Below are 18,776 nucleotides of genomic sequence, written 5' to 3'. Positions count from 1 at the left end.
CGATTTTGGACAGCAGTAGAAAGATTGCAGATTTCAGCCCTTAGGTCGACTTCGTCATCACCGTCGTCATCGTCGACATAGCCTAGACTTGCATCAGTCTCATGCATACCATTTGTGCCAGATTGTGCAATCATAAGTAGACCACTCTCGTCGACGAGAGTGGGGCCTTCAGAGGAGGGTTTTACAACGTCTCTGGTGTCGTACCTTTCTTCTCTCTCTATCTCTCAATCTCATACACTTGCACGCACAGTGTCCATTCACTTTGTTTGTGATCATAGCATTCTCTCATTAAGAACGGAAGGCTCTACCTTCCATAAGAACAAAGGGAACCTTGAGCACAGTTCGGAGCACTCATCTTGAGCAAAGCGCAAACAGTCATTCCGTTGCACCTAACAGGAAACCTCGTAAAAGCTGCACCTAAAATCCGTGTACGGGTTGCCATGTGAATTGCGGCACAGATAGGGTGCCACGTCAGTAATTAGCCTCGCAATTTTTTTTGGTTGGGTCTTTCATGGGAAAAGTCCGGCCTCTATTAGTGGCATTGAGAAGGCCACTAGGCACCATGCCTTACAACGTCATGCCTTAAAGAGTTGTGCATGGATAATTGGGGGGTGTCGATGCTAATCCGTTTCTTTCTCATGCCATGCTTGAGACTTCTGCAAAGCCTCCTTAATGTTGACAAAAGTAGTCTCCAGGTACTGTACAAAGTGATATGCTTGGAAAATCTTGTTCTTGGTACACAAGATAGGCGGAACCTTACCCTCGACAATTTCAAATGGTGCCTTCCTCATCGATGTGTGAACAATGTTGTTGTAAGTCAACTGCAACAATGGCAAATATCTCTCCCACCCATTAAGAATTATTTTTAAAGAGAGAATACTTTAATAAGTCTAGTTTCATTGAGTTTGTTTGCCTTTGACTTCCCATTAATCTGTGGATGAAGTGATGAAGAAAGTTTGAGTAAAGTATCCACATTTTCACACACTACTCTCGAGAACTTGTTCGTGACAAACAACTTTGCCAAATGATTGGTGTTTACAATGTTGTTCAATGGTATGAAATGAGCCTATTTTTTGAATCTATCCATGATAGTCCACATGCCATCATGCTCACCTTGAGTATTGGGAAGATTAAAAATGAAATCCATAGCTATACTCTCCCATGGTCAATTTGGAATAGGTAAAGGTTGTAGGAGTTATGTCGCTTTGTGCGTGTCATACTTCACTTTTGGACACACTATGCGAGTGGCAAAAATTCATCCATGTCCTTCTTGAGATGAAGCCAGTAGAAGTAACGCTCAACATCCTTGAGTGTTGTCTCTATGCCCCTATGCCCAACAAAAGGAGGATTGTGACACTCCTTCACGCCTTTCGCCTAAGACAATGTGTCACACAACATGGTCTTCCGCATCAAATACCCTCCTCGAGAGAATATTTTGAAATTGTCTTCTCACTCTATACCCTATCGAAGATCTCACCAAAATCTGGGTTTGTAGCATACTGCTCCCGCATCTTATTGAAAGCTTGATGATGCATTGTTGTAACAACGAATATTTGTGGCTTTGCAAGACAAGGCATTTGCAACCACATTTGTGTCTTCTTCAAGTACACTATTTGAAAATGGAATTGAGATAGGAGGTTTGCCCATGTCATCTGCTTTTTTAGACAACTTGGTTTGGGGGAAGAGGGAGGTGTTTGAGCAAAGTTCCCTATTGCATTGCCGATCTGAGTTTGGCTGCTACAGATTTCAAATGGCAGTTTGAGGGACAAGCTTTTTTTTGATCGACTTCTTGGCTTCACAAAGGATCCACTTTATGCCAAGCACATACAAGATAAAACCGCTGCTTGATGTCTATGAGCAGTGGCAGATTATTGCCAACCCTAAACTAAAGTCGGCGATAAAGGTCATAGAAAAAGCCAATAATAGCATTCTCTAAGTTAAAGTTCACATTCATTCCTGCTCTCTAGAGGACTTTGTCGTAATCCTTCGGATGACAGGTTTGCACACAATGTCGGCAGTAAGCGGGACATCTAGTTCTTGCTTTCTCAGTTAGCAACATATGGAGTCTTCTCCTGTACATCCTGTGTGGGAGAGCTCTAACCTTGGTAGAGTCCATTCTAATTTTCGTTAGCATGTTGCAATTCTCCTAGGCGATTCCTTTACTCTCCTATAGCTTTCAGTTGTAGGTTGAGGTATGTTAGAACAAGTTACAACCAATGACTTAACACTCTGATACCAGTGTAATTGTAGAGAGTACGACATGCTGATTGAAAGAATACAATTGGAAGAGGCTTTAGCATTCCAACACAACTTGAAATCGAGAGAGAAAATCCATGCGGAAGACACGGAATGGGGGAGTTCTGCTCCTAGATACAGTGGCCCCAAATCTCTGGCACTCTTTTCAGTATTTCTTTTATATTGATCTTCAGAGAGTACAATTGCCCACGGAGGCACTCTGCAATTTGCTACCAAGCTGATCTGCAAAAGTGGCCCTCAACGCTCATATTAAAAGGCCCTTGGTTGAACAACATTAGATTCAAAAAGCTCATGAGTTCCAAAAGCAACTGCTGAAATCTCAACGCCCAAAAGCTCTATTCACTTTGCATCAAGGCTACCATGTCAACACTCATAATTCGTGGCACGTTTTCCAGGCCAACCGTACAGCCACGTCATCACCGATGATACGTTCTTCAGTTGAGATGCCACGCTATCACCTTTGTGACACGCTCTAAACGGTTACTTCTTTTCAAAAAGTGTCTGTGAAGGAAGAAATGGACAGATATTGGTGCGGTCTACTGAAGGAAATCCAACAATACTATCCGAAGCAGAAATCTGGTAGCATTCAACAACTTATGGATCATGCTCTGAATTGTTTCTCAATGATGTTAAGATCTTTGACTTATACTACGAACGAGAAAGTGCCCCAGGCTATAGAGAAAGACACTCTAAGAAGAAAGCGATGAAGGTGGTGTAGAAAAAGAAATCCACAACCCCACAGTTGTGTGCCGCGAAAAAGGTGGAATACTACAAGCAAGGAAAGTGCTTCTATGTGGTAAAGTGGGATATGCTTTATCAAAGTGCCCGTGCCCTAAGGAGGGTAAGCTAGAAGACGGACCAAAAACTTCTAAAGCGGCAGTGGAAAGAGCTATGAAGAGGATAAGGAAGGCCGGACTTGTACCAGGCTTTATGGGGACGCCTGAGGACCACATGGCACGAGGATGTGAGTATAGAACTTTACAGGGCGTCGGGCAAAGTACAAGTTCAAAAGCTCTAATTTTTTGAGAGCGGTGCCAAGGTCAACTTCATTTCGAGAGAAATGGCGTCTTGCTTAGGAATCAAGTGTGAAGGCATGGGACCACAAATGGATGTAGTGTTAGCGGCACCAAGGCATGATTGTAATGCCTATCATAGGCAAGCTTCGTTTGCATTGTCAAGGTTAATTAAGGCTTGAGTACTTCAACATTATGTACTTTTAGGAATGCCTTCACACCGTCAGAGGCAATCCTCATGGTATCAGTGAGAGAAAATTGATGCTGCCTCGGCATCCAACCTCACAATCTTCGAGGCTGGCTTGGATGGAGAGTAATCCTGCGACCCCGAGAGAGGCGTGCCTAAAGTGACTATCCACCTCATGCCCAAGAAGAGCGTGCAGTCCGTAGGGCTATATCCTCTGTCGAGGAATTCTCTTGTACAGATACATAATAGAGAGCACTCTGGGTGTCTTCAAAAAAGTATATCACAATGTGTTTACAACCAGTTGCATGAGGCGGCGTCACATTGAACTTGGCTAGTAGCCAAAGTGTCTGAATCAGGTGTCACTCCCAGGTCCTCCATGTGGTGCGAGAACTGTAACAAACTTGGACACCCCAAGTCAAGATTCTACCGCGACACAGCAGAGATTCACTTAAAACAGTTCACAAAAGACGACACGGCCCGGCGTAGTGCCTAGAGGTATTGGCCCCAAAGACTGGCGCCCCTTTCGGTATTTATTTTTATCTTAATCTGTGCTCAAAGTACAAAGAGCCCGCGGGTGCTCTGTCACAAAGTGATGACGTGGCGGACAGCAGAAACCCTAATTTCTGCCAGAAACCCTAAAATTCCTGCAAACCCTAATTTTTGCCAAAAACCCTAAATTCCGGAAATCGCGGAGGCGGATTATTAATTTTTTTTTTTTTTTTTTTTTTTTGGAAAATGATGAGCGACGCGAATTTTGCTTTTGCTTTTTTTTTCTATAAAAAAAAAAGAGAAAAGACTCTCTAAGAGAGAGAGAGAACTGATGCTTTTGATTTTAAAAGCTTTTGGGGCTCTGCTTTTGGGCATCCCTTGTAACCTTTAAATTAGTGGTGAGGGCCTCACTTCTCAGAGCATCTGGACGCAGAGTCTGAGAGTGAAACCCTAACCGCTCTCTTGTACTTTGATGATTGATTAATACAAAAAGAAATACCGAAAGGGGCGCCAGTCTTTGGGGCCAATATCTCTAGGCACGGAACTCCGCCGGGCCAGTGCAAATCTATTGTGATCTGTGAATTGTTTTGAAGTGGTTATTTGGTGCTGTCGCGGTTGATTCTTGACTTGGAGTGTCCAAGTTTGTTACAGTGGTATCAGAGCACGGCCGATTTCTCTTCTACGGGAAATCCGATCCCCGAATTTTTTTTTTCCGCGGCACCTATGGCTTCAGGCAATGATCAGTCGACTCCCTCTGCATCTGGAGATGCGGGCTGGGATCACAACGAAGATTCAGACAGAGAGTATGGCCCGCCTCGGCCTACTCAGGCGGAGCAAACAGAGATGGAGCGTCGTCAATTGATTGGCGATGCAACAAAGATGATGCTCAATTTTGCCAAGGACCCGAAGATGGTAAAATATATGAACCAGACCTCTTTGAAAGAGGTACAGATGGAGTGGCAGAGAACCACAACACCACTCCCGAAACCCGCTCTCAAGAAACCTTCTACCTCCAAGAAATATACGGAGAAGGAACTGGAGAACGTGGTTGATGCACGGATTGCTCAGCTTTTCGACGTGCAAAAGAAAGGCAAAAAGCACGGCAAAAAGCAGAACAAAGGTACTGACTTCCCGGGATATTTGGGTCGTCAGTCGACATTCGACAAAGCAAAGAAACGGAAGAAGCGTGTTCGATTTGAAGGAGTACCCAGTTCTTCTTCTTCTTCTTCTGACAGTTCTTCTAGCTCCTCGGATTAGAGCGAAGAAGACAGAAAAAAAAAGCAAAAAGCGAAGCAAGACACAAAGCTTCGGAACGGGCAAGAAAAAGGCAAAGAAGGCTACATCTCGCCCAGAGACTGACAGTTCTACTGAGGACTCGTCTACAGACAGCTCAGATTCCGATGACGGAAAGTTTTATGCGAACAAGAAGAATTTTTACAAAGCCAACCAGTATGACTTTCTCGAAGATAACAGCAAGAAAGTCCGAGAGTTTAAGGAAGGTGGCCACTCGATCAAGTTTGATACTTTTCAGGATACTCAGATGCTTCGAAGGCTTTGTCTCTTATACAGCAGTTTGACATCGCTTTCGCGGGAGGACGCTATTCAGAGCACTCCAAGATTCGGAGAGCTGCCTCTTACTCTGAGGGGAATGCTCGTACTTGGTGGTCCACGCTTCTATTAAGCAAGACTGTGCCAGTTACATGGCTGAAATTCAAGAGGCTTTTTATTTCTTCTTGGTTGACTCAAGAGTTTGAGCGAGATATACGAGCTGCTTGGAACCATCTCCGGATGACCAAGAGCGATACAGTGAATTCTTATTGTGAAAGATTCTGGAGCTCTTTTCTACCCGCCTCTTCATTCAAGAAGATCTCGTTCAGAGAACAAATTGAGCGGTTTACCTTGGGTCTACCTACAGAGATCCGAGATCACTGCTTGGAACAGAAGTCAGCTTCTATTCAGGAGTTGATGAGTCATGCGAAGCGGGGCTTTGCCATTCACTCTGGCAGTCTGACCTACCCCACAGATGAGGCCATGACACAACGAGCCAAACAGACTTCTGGGAATGAAAGTAGAATGAAAAAGAGCAACCCAGAGAAAAAAAAAGGATGCACGACCCAAGCTTACTCCTGAGGAGAGAGCTCGCTTCATCAGAGAGGGGAAGTGCTTTGGATGCGGGAAACATGGACATATTTCCGCAAAGTGCCCTGATAAGGCACAGAAAGAACAGAATGATAAAGACGACGACAGGTCTGAGAGTTCGAGAGCAGCTAAGGAATGTGGCAGAAAAGGCAGATAGAAACGCAGAACTGGTACCACATGGCGTGGGACTTGCACCGAATCAAATGAATGAAAGTACAAACTTTGCCGTTTTTTTTGGGGCAAAGTGAAGGATGTAGAAGCTCTTTTGAAGGAGCCAAGGCCAACTTCTTTTCACTTGGAATTGGCGGCTCGATTTGGAACTGCGCCCGACAGACTGACGCCACTGGCGGAGGTAGTTCGACTGGCACCCGGATGGGATGTTGCCATTACACCGAGCATTGGCAAACTTCGTTTGCAATGACAGGGGTGTTCAGGGCACGTGAGTGACGTTCTACTCGGGATCCCTTGGTACCACAAGAACTACGCCGTGGTTGACTACCGGGCCGAGAAAGCGACTTTGATAAATGAAGGGCTTAGAGATTGTACTTGATGAACTTCAGTTTTCTTACTCATTCTTTTGGGAGAACTGAACCATGGATAAAGGTTGAATATGTTTTGACCTGAAGAAAAGAACGCCAAGATTTTTTTCTCCACGCTCATGCCGATTGCTTTTGAGAGGGCCTGAAGATCATACCATTGATCTGATATCTGGAAGCACACCACCGAATCGGCCACCTTATTGTGTGAGCCGAGTACAGAATGAAAAGATTATGAACTCAGTGAAAGACCTCTTGGAAAAGGGTCTTGTCCAGCTTAGTACTTCACCGTATTGCTCTCCAGTGTTGTTGATTTTGAAGAAAGACAGATCTTGGAGAATGTGCATCGATTATAGCACTCTCAACGAAATCACCATCAAGAACAGATTTCCGATTCCTAGGATCGATGATATACTCGACAGGTTACAGGGATCCTCGTGCTTTAGCAGGATTGACTTGAAGAGTGGATATCATCAGATCAGGATAGCGCCAGGAGATGTCTACAAGACAGCTTTTCGGACGACTTTTGGGTTATTTGAGTTTTTGGTGATGCCTTTTGGCTTAACCCATGCTCCTGCGACATTTAACCAGATGATGGACAGGATTTTTCGAGAGTACAGGCTATTTGTTGGCACTTTCTTTGACGACATCATTGTTTTCTCCAAGAATGAGGCAGAACACAGAGATCATCTGCTTCAAGTCTTTCAGGCATTACGAGATCACAAGTTAGTGATCAATGCAAAGAAAAGCGAATTTTTCCTACCAGAGATACACTTTTTGGGGCACATTGTGTCAGCAGCAGGAGTGCAAATGGATCCGGCCAAGATAGAGACTATCCGTGATTGGCCCGACTTGAAGAATGTCCATGAAGTTAGAAGCTTCTTGGGACTATGTTCGTACTACAGGCGGTTCATACGAAAGTTTGCAGAGGTTGCTTCCCCTTTGCATATCTTGACACAGAAAGGAGTACCTTTTTCGTGGGGACCCACAGAGGTGACTGCCTTTCAGACATTGAAAGAGAAATTGACTACGGGACCTATTTTGACTTTGCCGGACTTGCAGAAGTCATTCGAAGTATATTGTGATGCTTGTGGTCGTAGTCTGGGTGCGGTCTTGATGCAAGAAGGCCATGTCATAGCTTACGAGAGCCGTTTGTTCTCTAGGCCGGAGATGACAGCACAGATCTATGAGAAAGAGCTTTTGGCGGTTATCCATGCTCTTACTCAGTGGCGGCATTACCTACTCGGAGCGGATTTTATTGTCTTTACAGACCATCAGAGTTTGCGCTACTTCTTGTCACAGAAGCAGCTTTCGGAAAAACAGATGCGGTGGGCGAACATCTTGTCGCAGTTTCACTTCCAGATTGTCCATGTGCAGGGACAGAAGAATGTGGTGGCAGATGCTTTGTCTCGGAAACCGTTGGTTCTGGCTAGTTCCGCGATACATCATAGGAGCTTCGAGGATATGGTCGATCAGTGTGCCACAGATACAGATTTTGCAGATATTTTCACACGGATACGGGATGGGGAGACAGTAGCTGGATACTCCCTTCGGGAAGGCTACTTGATGAAAAAGACTATGTTGTGCGTTACACAGCCGTTGAGGGAAAAGGTTATGACTGATTGCCACTGTCCACCTTTTACGGGTCACCGCAGCATTGCTACCACCATGAAAGGGGTAGAGAGAGATTTCTTTTGGCGGAGACTGAAGAAGGATGTGGAAGAGTTTGTGCGCAGTTGCTTGGTATGCTAGAAGGTCAAGTTTGACAGGCATAAGGCACAGGGATTGTTACAGCCTTTACCCATACCCACCCACCCGCCCCTGGGAAAATATTGAAATGGATTTCATTTTTTTTTATCTCCCGAGAATACAGAATGATCACGATGATTTTCCGATTACATGGCACGCCTGAGACGATTGTCTCCGACAGAGACCCCAGATTTATGAGTTTGTTTTGGAAGGCAATTTGGGAGAACATTGGGACGCGGTTGCAGTTCTCGTCATCGTTCCACTTGCAGACTGACGGGCAATTTGAGATTGCCAATTCAGTGATTTTAGATTTATTGAAGTCTTGTATCTCGCATCAGAAGACTCAATGGGAAAAGAACTTACCTTTGGTGGAATTTGCCTACAATAACACGATACACTCTTCGACGGGGAAGATGCCATGTGAGATTGTTGAAACTGCTGCGAAGGTTCCATCCTTCCTGAGCACGAAAGATTAGAAATTTGAAGCGGATGTATATTCGCGAGATTTGGATACGGCTTTTGCCAAGGTTCGCGAGACTTTGCAGGAGTCTCAAGAACGACAAAAAAGGCAGCGGATCGCCATCGTCGCGACTGGAAACTGAAGGAGGATGATTGGGTGCTCTTACTTTTGAGAAGGCACGCCTAAGAAAGAAACAGGGAAAGGAGAGGCTTTTTCCAAAGCTTAGTATGTGATACTACGGACCTTTCCAGATTACTGACAAGATAAATGATGTCTCCTTCCGATTGGAACTGCCAGATACTTGGAGGATTCACAATGCATTGCATGTGAGTCTCTTGAACCTGTTAAGGGTGATGTGCCTGATGATGGGGAGCCTGATGAGCAACCCGAAGTGGAAGAAAACGAGGAGATCCTTGTTCCTGAACAGATTTTGGCACATAATGATACGAAGAAAGGTAAAGTCCGAAGGCGGTTCTTGGTTAAGTTCAAGAACTTTCCTGCATTTGATGCGAAGTGGATGGAGGAGGAGGACCTAGCAGATACTCCTCGGATTGTGAAACTTTACCTCGATGTTTTGGTTTAGCATAGTCTACTCCAAACGGAACCCAGAAACTCAGCTTGGCCGAAGATCTGGTGCAGTGGGATGCACAAGAGGGGAGTCGCTCCACTCCTTTGTCAACAGATGCCTCGATTTTGATACTAAAGTCACTGATGTCTCTTTGAGCTTCAGGGATACTGAGAGCTGACAGTATTCTGCTGGATGACTTTATGAAATGGAATTCCTGATTATGATACTGATTTGTTCTTGACTTCTTGTGAGTACAGGAACTGATAGACGAAATGACTGCAGCATTTTGGTCTGATTGATCTCGAATAGACATGGTTGCAATAGGGGTTAGTCAATCGGACATCGATGAGGTCCCGATTGGACCTAGATGTGATTGCTAGCTACATTGCCGATAAATCATGGTCTAAGATCCGAATGAATGTTGAATGTCATGTGATGTCCTGTGATGTCGTGTGATGTCCTGTGATGTCGTGTGATGTGACTGTCGATTTTGTACATGTGCTAGATGTGTGTTCCTAGTACGTAGGTACTAACAGTCAGCGTCTGCTAAGACGGTTTATGGCTTTTGTCGGTTTTGCAGGCGTAATCGCGGTCGATTACAATGCTTTCAAGAGGGGGGTATGTCACAAAGTGATGACGTGGCGGACAGCAGAAACCCTAATTTCTGCCAGAAACCCTAAAATTCCTGCAAACCCTAATTTTTGCCAAAAACCCTAAATTCCGGAAATCGCGGAGGCGGATTATTAAATTTTTTTTTTTTTTTTTTGGAAAATGATGAGTGACGCGAATTTTGCTTTTGCTTTTTTTTTATAAAAAAAAAGGAGAAAAGACTCTCTAAGAGAGAGAGAGAACTGATGCTTTTGATTTTAAAAGCTTTTGGGGCTCTGCTTTTGGGCATCCCTTGTAACCTTTAAATTAGTGGTGAGGGCCTCACTTCTCAGAGCATCTGGACGCAGAGTCTGAGAGTGAAACCCTAACCGCTCTCTTGTACTTTGATGATTGATTAATACAAAAAGAAATACCGAAAGGGGCGCCAGTCTTTGGGGCCAATATCTCTAGGCACGGAACTCCGCCGGGCCAGTGCAAATCTATTGTGATCTGTGAATTGTTTTGAAGTGGTTATTTCGTGCTGTCGCGGTTGATTCTTGACTTGGAGTGTCCAAGTTTGTTACATGCTCACTCTCAGTCTCTGCGTCGAGATGCCCAGAGAAGTGAGCCCCTCAGGCTTATTTATTCTTACAAGGGATGCCCAAAAGCAGAGCCCCAAAATCTTTTAAAAATAAAAGCTAACTGTGCCAAAAGCTGGCAGCACTAAATCAGCCAGCTAAAAACAGCAACGTAAATTGCGGAATTCCATACAGTGCCATGTCAGCATGTAAGTGCGTTTTGGTGCTGTTTGTACAGTCAACGGAATTTGCGGAGATGCGTACGACAGCCACGTCGACAGTTCCTGCGCTTTTAATTTTAATGTCCTCGAGGTCCCCTCGTCACTTGGCCATAAGTTGGGACAATTTCAAAGGGTTGCCACGTCACCAGTTTGTGACATACCTCCCTCTTGAAAGAATTGTAATCGCCCTCGATTACGCCTGCAAAACAGACAGAGGCCATCAACTCTCTTAGTAGACACTGACTGTTAGTACCGACGCACTAGACACGACACATCTAGCACTTGTACAAAACGACAATCATCACCGTACATCACAAGACATCACTTGACATCACAAGATAAATCACGTTCAAATTCATTCCAAATCTCAGACAATGATTAATTGGCAATGTATTTAGTGATTGCATCTAGATCCAGTCGGGACCTCACGGATGCCCGATTAACTAATCCTTATTGCAATCATGTCTATAGAGATTTATGAGACCGAAATATTGCAGTCATTTCGTCTTTCAGTTCTTGCACTCAAACAAGTCAAGTACAAATCAATCATATTCAGTTTCGGGAATTCTAGTTCATAAAGTCATACAACAGAATACTGTCAACCCATCAGTATCCTTGAAACCCAAAGGGGGACATCAATGACTCTATGCCAAATCGGAGTAATCCGTTGACAAAGGAGCGGAGTGACTCCCCTCTTGTGCAAACCCGTTGCACTAGATTCACCCATGCAGAAATCGGGGTTTCTATCGAGTAGAGCTATGCTAAACCCAAATGCTTCACGGTAAAGTTCCAAAATCTGAGGAGTATCTGCCAGTGTTACTAGGGAACGCGTTCCCTAGGCCTTGGAACGCCGGAACGCCATTCCCCCCCCCCCCCCCCCCCCCTTGCTGGAACGACAAAACGTCCCAGAACGTTTTGCCATTCCGGGTGACAACCTGATACCAGAACGGCCGGGAACGGCCAGCTCTCAAAAATGGGGAGAAATGGACAGTTTTTTGCAAATTTGTAGTGAGCATTAGGAGTTTTTTTAAGTGTGCAAGGACTCAAAATGCACCCCCTCACACCCATTCCCTTCTCAAGCAAATCCACATGCCCTCAAGGTTTAAGGCTTAAGCCTTAAGCTCTCTCAACTCTCGAGTCTCAAGCTCTCCCCTTGTCACTCTCTCAAGCTCTCCGCCTCTCTTGAGTCTCTCTCTCTCTCTCTTAAGCTCTCTCTCTCTCTCCCCCTATTATATCATCCATGGCCGAGGGGTCTTCAAGTCGAGTTTTTTGTGAGTATTAGAGTCAAAGGACTCTAATACTACTTGTATTCAAATTTCAAACGTGTAGAGCTAGAAATTGCATTATTTGGGTGTGTTTTTATGCCTCCCGTTCTGCGCCGTTCCCGTTTCGGACCCCTGGCCGTTCCCCCGTTCCGCGGGGGTCCCCATCGCGGTTCCCGTTCCGCGTTCCGGGTACCTATAGTATCTGCTAGGTCCTCCTCCTCCATCCACTTCGCATCCAATGCAGGATAGTTCTTGAACTTAACCAAGAACCACCTAATCACTTTACCTTTTATCTTTCTGTCCTTGTGTGCTAATATCTGTTCTGGAACGAGTATCTCCTCGCTTTCCTCCACTTCCGGTTGCTCATCTGGTTCCCCATCATGGGGCACATCACCTTTAAAAGGCTTCTATAGACTTACATGAAATGCATTGTGAATCTTCCAAGTATCGGGCAGCTTCAGTCTAAAGGAGACATCATTTATCTTTTCTTTTATTTGGAAAGGGCCATAGTACCTCATGCTAAGCTTTGGAAAAAGCCGCTACTTTTCCTTTTTCTTTCTTAGGCGTGCCTTCTCAAAACGTAAGAGCACCCAATTGTCTTCCTTTAATTTCAAATCGCGATGATGTCGATCTACTGCCCGATGTCGTTCTTGAGATTTCTCTAAAGCCTCCCGGACCTTGGCAAAAGCAGTGTCCAAGTCCCTCGTGTACTGGTCGGCTTTAAAAATCTTATCCTCGGTCTGGGGAATGTTTTGATCTACCAGCTGATTCTCTTTTTCCTTTCTTTCCTTGTGCCTTGGGACGTGCTGATAGCGTCTTTTGCTTCCCTGCCCATTGGCACGTCAGAGTCAATCATCAAAACCCTAAGACGCACTATCATCTGATTCCTCTTTCTCTGGAATTCTTTGATGAACTTGCATCATGTTTCCTTAGTTCGTCGGATCCACTCATTCGCCAGAATCGTGTGATGAGCTTTCATCTAGTTCCATTGATTCATTCTCTCACTGGCAGACTCTTGCCTTTTTGAGGTGGATACTATCCTGCCAGTCGCTAAGTCAATGAGTCAATCATCAAAACCCTAAGACGCACTATCATCTGATTCCTCTTTCTCTGGAACTCTTTGATGAACTTGCATCTGGTTTCCTTAGTTCGTTGGATCCACTCATTCGCCAGAATCGTGTGATGAGCTTTCATCTAGTTCCATTGATTCATTCTCTCACTGGCAGACTCTTGCCTTTTTGAGGTGGATACTATCCTGCCAATCTCATAAGTCAATGAGCCGGCATGCATTCAAAAACGTTGCTTAGTTATGTCCCATAAGTCTCTAAATGAAGTCAGACCTTTGGTTTAAAGCATAGTCTTGAATCTCTTTAGCAAATCATAGCAAAACCACTCAATCTGGTCTTTCAAAAGAATCTTCGACAAGTATCCCAAAACCTTTGGGTAGTAGTCATCCCCAATGTATCTTTCTCAGTCATTATCAAGTGATGCCAAGGCATGATGGCATCTCTTGCATATTCATCGTTCTTTTCAAGTAAGATGCCGCCTTTCGCTCCCTGGAATGTTTTGATAACCACGCTCCAGAGGAAGGCGATGTCAAACTGTTGTTCAACGCAAGGGCTCGACGAGTGTCCTGGTTTGACTCCCTTCCTTGAACTTCTTGGTTTCTTGTCATTGTCAATAGAGGACTACCTCTCCTCCTTTAAACAGCTAGATGGCCTTCCATGCCTTCTAGACTTTGTTTAAAAAATCTTCTTCAAAAGAATCTTGTCTTAGATGCTTAGAAATTGAAGAAGCTTCTTACCACCCTCGAATACTTTAAATGGCGTCTTTACTCTGCGTCTAGTAGGCAAACTCCACCAAGGGCAAATACCTTTCCCATGTAGTCTTCTGATCCAAAGAAGAAGACTTCAACAAATTCAAAACCATTAAATTGGCTATTTCCAAATTGCCCATCTGTCTGCAGGTGGAACGAGGACGAGAACTGCAATCGTGTGCCAATGTTCTCCCAAATACCCTTCCAAAACAAACTCGTGAATCGGGGATCTTTGTCAGAGACTATTGTCTCAGGCATGCCATGTAATCTGAAAATGTGTGCAATGAACAAGTCTCGCTAAATGACCTGTCTTGACTGTTTTCTTCACTGGAATGAAGTGAGCTTGCTTGCTAAATCTATCGATGACAGTCCAAATGCCAGCGTGCTCACTCTGTGTCTTCGAGAGATCAAAAATGAAATCCATAGCAATACTTTCCCAGGGGCGGGTGGGAATGGGTAAAGGCTGTAACAATCCTTGTGCTTTATGCCTGTCAAACTTGACCTTTTGGCATACCAAGCAACTGCGCACAAAGTCGTCCACATCCTTTTTGAGTCTCGGCCAAAAGAAGTAATGCTCCACACCTTTCAAGATGGTATCGATGCCGCGGTGACCCGTAGAAGGTGGACAATGGCACTCAGTCAAAACCTTTTCCCTCAACGGCTGTGTAATGCACAACATCGTTTTCTTCATCTACTAGCCATCCCGTATGGAATATCCTGCTACTATCTCCCCATTCTGTATTCGAGTGAATACATCTGAAAAATCTGGATCTGTGGCGTACTGAGCAACCATGTCCTCGAAGCTTCTATGATGAATCGCGGAAATAGCCAAGACTGACGGCTTCTGGGACAACGCATTTGCCACCAAGTTCTTCTGTCCCTGAACATGGACAATCTGGAAGTGAAATTGTGACAAGATGTTAGCCCACCGCATCTTCTTTTTCGAAAGCTGCTTCTGTGACAAGAAGTAGCGTAAGATTTGATGATCAATTAAGTCTGTAAAATCGGCTCCAAGTAGGTAATGTTGCCACTGAGCAAGAGCGTGGATCACTGCCAAAAGCTCTTTCTCATAAATCTGTGCTTTCAATTTTGGCCTTGAAAACAATCAGCTTTCATAGGCAATCACATGGCCTTCTTGCATTAAGACCGTTCCCAAACTACGACCACAAGCATCACAATATACTTCAAATGACTTTTGCAAATCCGGCAAAGTCAATACTGGTCCAGTAGTCAATTTCTCTTTCAGTGTCTGAAAGTCATTCACCTATGTGGATCCCCACGAGAAAGGGACTCCTTTTTGTGTCAAAATGTGCAAAGGGGAAGCTACCTCTGCAAGCTTTTGAATGAACCACCGGTAGTAAGAACACAAGTCCAAGAAGCTTCTAACTCCATGAACATTCTTCAAGTCAGGCCACTCGCGGATAGTGTCACTTTTGGCCAGATCCATCTCTACCCTTTCTGTTGAGACGATGTGTCCCAAGAAATGTATCTCAGGCAAGAAAAACTTGCTCTTTTTCACATTTATAAGCAATTTATGCTTCCTTAGTGTTTGGAAAACCCACAAATGATGGGTATGCTATGAAAATCCAAAAAGTCGTCCTGAAAGCTGTCTTGTAGACGTCTCGAGGAGCAATACAGATCCGATGATATTCACTCTTCATATCAATTCGGCAAGTAGAATTCTGAAGTCTGTTGAGTATATCATCAATCCTCATAATGTGGAAATGTGTTCTGGTTCATTAGTTCTTTATTTTGGCCTCGACTAACTTTGTAAGGTGGCCGGTTCAATGGTGGTACTACCACGAATCAATCATGTGATCTTCACGACGCTAAGGAGGTAACTCGCTTTGTACGCCTTCAGAGAAACAATCATCCTCTATTGCATAAAAATCTTGTCGTTCCTTTTCGAGGTCAAACAATCGAGAACTCACGAGCTTGGACCTTGAGCCAATCTAGTATTGTATGCAGAGCCCACTATGTGTGATCCCTGCCACAAAGCGGAAAGGAAAACCCAACCGATGTATCCAAGGCATCGGCACCTTTGGCTGCCAAAAAGAGAATATGTACGCTGAAACAAGCTGTGTCGCCAGGAAACCGCGTATAGTTGTAGTTGAAGAAATCCCATTGTTGGTGTGTGTCAAAAGTGGTCAGTTTGCAAGGGACTGATGCAAAAGGAGAAGCGTGCACCAAAAGTGGTGTTCTCAAGTAGGCTGTTCCTCCCGAGCCAGCCAGCTTGTACCAAAATTGCTGCCTAGAGATATTCGAGCTGTTGAGGAGTGTCCCGGACCCTGAGCCAGTGGTAGATTTTGAGACAGGCTAAGAGATGAGGCTAAGGGGTCAATGGGATAGATGGGAGGGGCGGGGGTGGGGTGAGGTTGAAGGAGACAGCTCAGGAACGTCCTGCTGTAGAGGGTCAAAACGGTTCTCTGTAGGAAACCAATGCTATTGGCCTATCGTAGGTCGACCAATAGGGGGGCGGTATGGTGAGCCCGTCCGTGACGGCGATGGCCATGCACCTGTTGTCAGCCATCATCAACTGATTGGCCACCCATCTCTAAAGAAATGCCAGCTTGTGCACCCTGGGTATCTTCTGCTGTGCCTGACTAGCCTTGGGAGGCTAAGCGTGTGAGCGGGTTAAGCTCTCCTGTGAGGACAGGCCTTTGCAAGATGGCCCATTTGTCTACATCTGAAGCATTGGTTTGGGAGTCCTAAATACTCCACGCTCTGGCGGAGCCAACCACCACTCACCCTAGGCAGAAGGACTACCTTCGGGACAGTGTGGGTGTCCTGAACTAAAACACGTACAGTAGGTTTACCTGCTGCCTTGGCAACGGTTGAAGTTGCCGTGCGCGGGGTCTCCAAGACTATCCCAATCTCCGAACCAATTTTGGATAGAAGCGGGAGGTTCTCTCGCCTAAGGGCGGGGAAGCAAACTGAAATGAGAAAATTTGCTTGCTTGATAAGAACATCAAAAGCTAGGTCGAAACCATGGCGCCAGTGTTGAAAAATGAGTCCTGACTTCTCGGATGGCCAGCGGGCTCATCAAAATGACCTTGGAAGCCATCTCGGGAGTCTCAAACTCGATTTGGTAGTAACCACGCTGGAGGAACTGTATGTCGATGATCTTTCCCCCGCCTCCGCAAGAACTTGGAAGGTGGACAAGGAGGAGGTCACACACCTCGCCTCTGCTGGGTTGGCTGCGGATAATCTTGCAGATGACAGAGGTGACTTGAAGGCGCTCCAACTTTGCTGCAAGGCTCACTTGCTCCGTCAGTGATAGAGCAAGTCGGATGGTAGGCTTTGCAGGGTCGGGCGAGGGGCTTTGTCAGAGTCCCTCTGCGGCGAAGCAGGAGCCTCCATCTATCTCTGCTGCTGTGAAAAAGAAAAAGGCGATTCGATGATGAGGGAGGCGAGTGAGAAGAAGAAAGCGAAGTCTGTTTCGTCAAAGGACAGCGAACGGTCAGCAATGGCGACCACAAGCGCAAGGGAAGCAAGGGGGGGGGGGGTTATTTGTGTCACAGCGAGCAGCGAGCTCAGCTTTTTGGTTCCAGAGTATGTATATATTATTAATTTGTGTTTTATCCATTGTTAACTGCATCGTTCTACTATGAGATTATCAAGCAAGCTTAGAGTTTCTCTTGCTTTTTCTTGTTTAGAGCTCTTCTCTTAGCTTAATTCAGCTGCTTCAGGCACAGCTGATGTATATTTGATTCTCATATTCTTAGAACTGAAATGCCACAGGTGAAAAGGTTTGGCTTGAACTTCTGCCAAATTTGTGGGAATTAAACATTCTTGTTTTTCTTGGGTGTGTTTACTCTAGATTTTTGATTGATACTCGATGTAAGGGTGTTGACAATGTTGCTGTCTATTTCACAGATGATGAGCGGTTTGATGCATCACAATATGCATTTTTTGGGGGAGCCATAAGCCAAGAGGTTGAGCTCGGTGGCCTGGATGAGGAGGAGGAGATTGCATCGAGTGGTACTAAATATGAGGAGGATGAGAGAAGTTTGAATCCTTCAAGCGACAAGGAAGAGGTGTTTACATGCTTTTTTTCCTCCCTTAAGCTGGATGTAACCTAGGGTATTCTGATTTCTAACTGGATTGTACCTTCTTTGGCACAGGTTGACGTTTTGGACACAGGTCCCCAATTGGATGGCCCGTATGATATCTCTAATATCAGTGGCTCTCTCAGGGTAGGATTTCATATGAGGAATGGCTGAAATGTTAGATGGTTTAGATGAGATTGTTTTGGGCCACTTGCGAATTCTTTTTTGGGCTAGAAACATGTCCATTCAACATCTTTTGAATTGAATTACACTGTTACCATGCACAAGAGAAAGGCTCCTCACAGTACCTTCCAAACACGGTAAAAAATTGATGGTCTATTGCAAACACGGTAAAAAATGCCATATCACTCTTTGTGTCAATCTAGGGGAGTAGTTGGCGCAGAAAGTAGCCTTTTAATCGGTTTTGCATAAAGAGTACAAGGTTATGAAGACGGTGTCCAAGCATTGAATGGATTTGGAGGCGCATGATAATTCTTAAATCAAGGAGACACTAAAGGGTACCAAGTCTTCCAACACCAAGGATACCAATTCCTTGTGGTGACAACACACTCAACAATACCAATAGCACTTTCAGCAACAACAGTTTTCTGCAACAAGGCATGGCTGCTAATTTGTCCAGGTACCCAGGACACGTAGGGAGAGCTCCTCATTTTGCTGAGATGGCAAGAAGGCTGAGTTCATGGATGCGTTTAGGGAGGTTAGGGGGTTTTGGAGCCTCTATGCTTGGATTTATCGAGGCATCTATGGCTTGTTGCTTGGCACACAGGGTTATTCTATTTCGCAGTATGGAGATGTATATGGAGGATTGTGTAAGCGGAAAGCCATTGGCTAGGTGGTGAAT

The 18,776-nt window shown here is 45.0% G+C and overlaps 1 protein-coding gene across 1 annotated transcript in view; it reads left to right on the top strand.

Annotated features, from left to right (window-relative positions):
* LOC147440740 (protein PAT1 homolog) overlaps positions 1-18,776 on the top strand; it is an 83,909-nt gene that overhangs the window by 21,227 nt on the left and 43,906 nt on the right. The window contains exons 2-3 of the mRNA XM_086482573.1: positions 17,742-17,902; positions 17,990-18,061. Coding sequence (XP_086338699.1) covers positions 17,742-17,902; positions 17,990-18,061 — 233 coding nt within the window. The remainder of the gene's footprint in view (positions 1-17,741; positions 17,903-17,989; positions 18,062-18,776) is intronic.

This window comes from Adiantum capillus-veneris, chromosome 15 (genome assembly GCF_014529385.1).
Source record: "Adiantum capillus-veneris isolate H3 chromosome 15, ASM1452938v2, whole genome shotgun sequence".
Taxonomy (NCBI): domain Eukaryota; kingdom Viridiplantae; phylum Streptophyta; class Polypodiopsida; order Polypodiales; family Pteridaceae; genus Adiantum; species Adiantum capillus-veneris.
The sequence above is the reverse complement of the archived record's forward strand: the minus strand, read 5'-3'. Positions and strand labels throughout refer to the sequence as shown.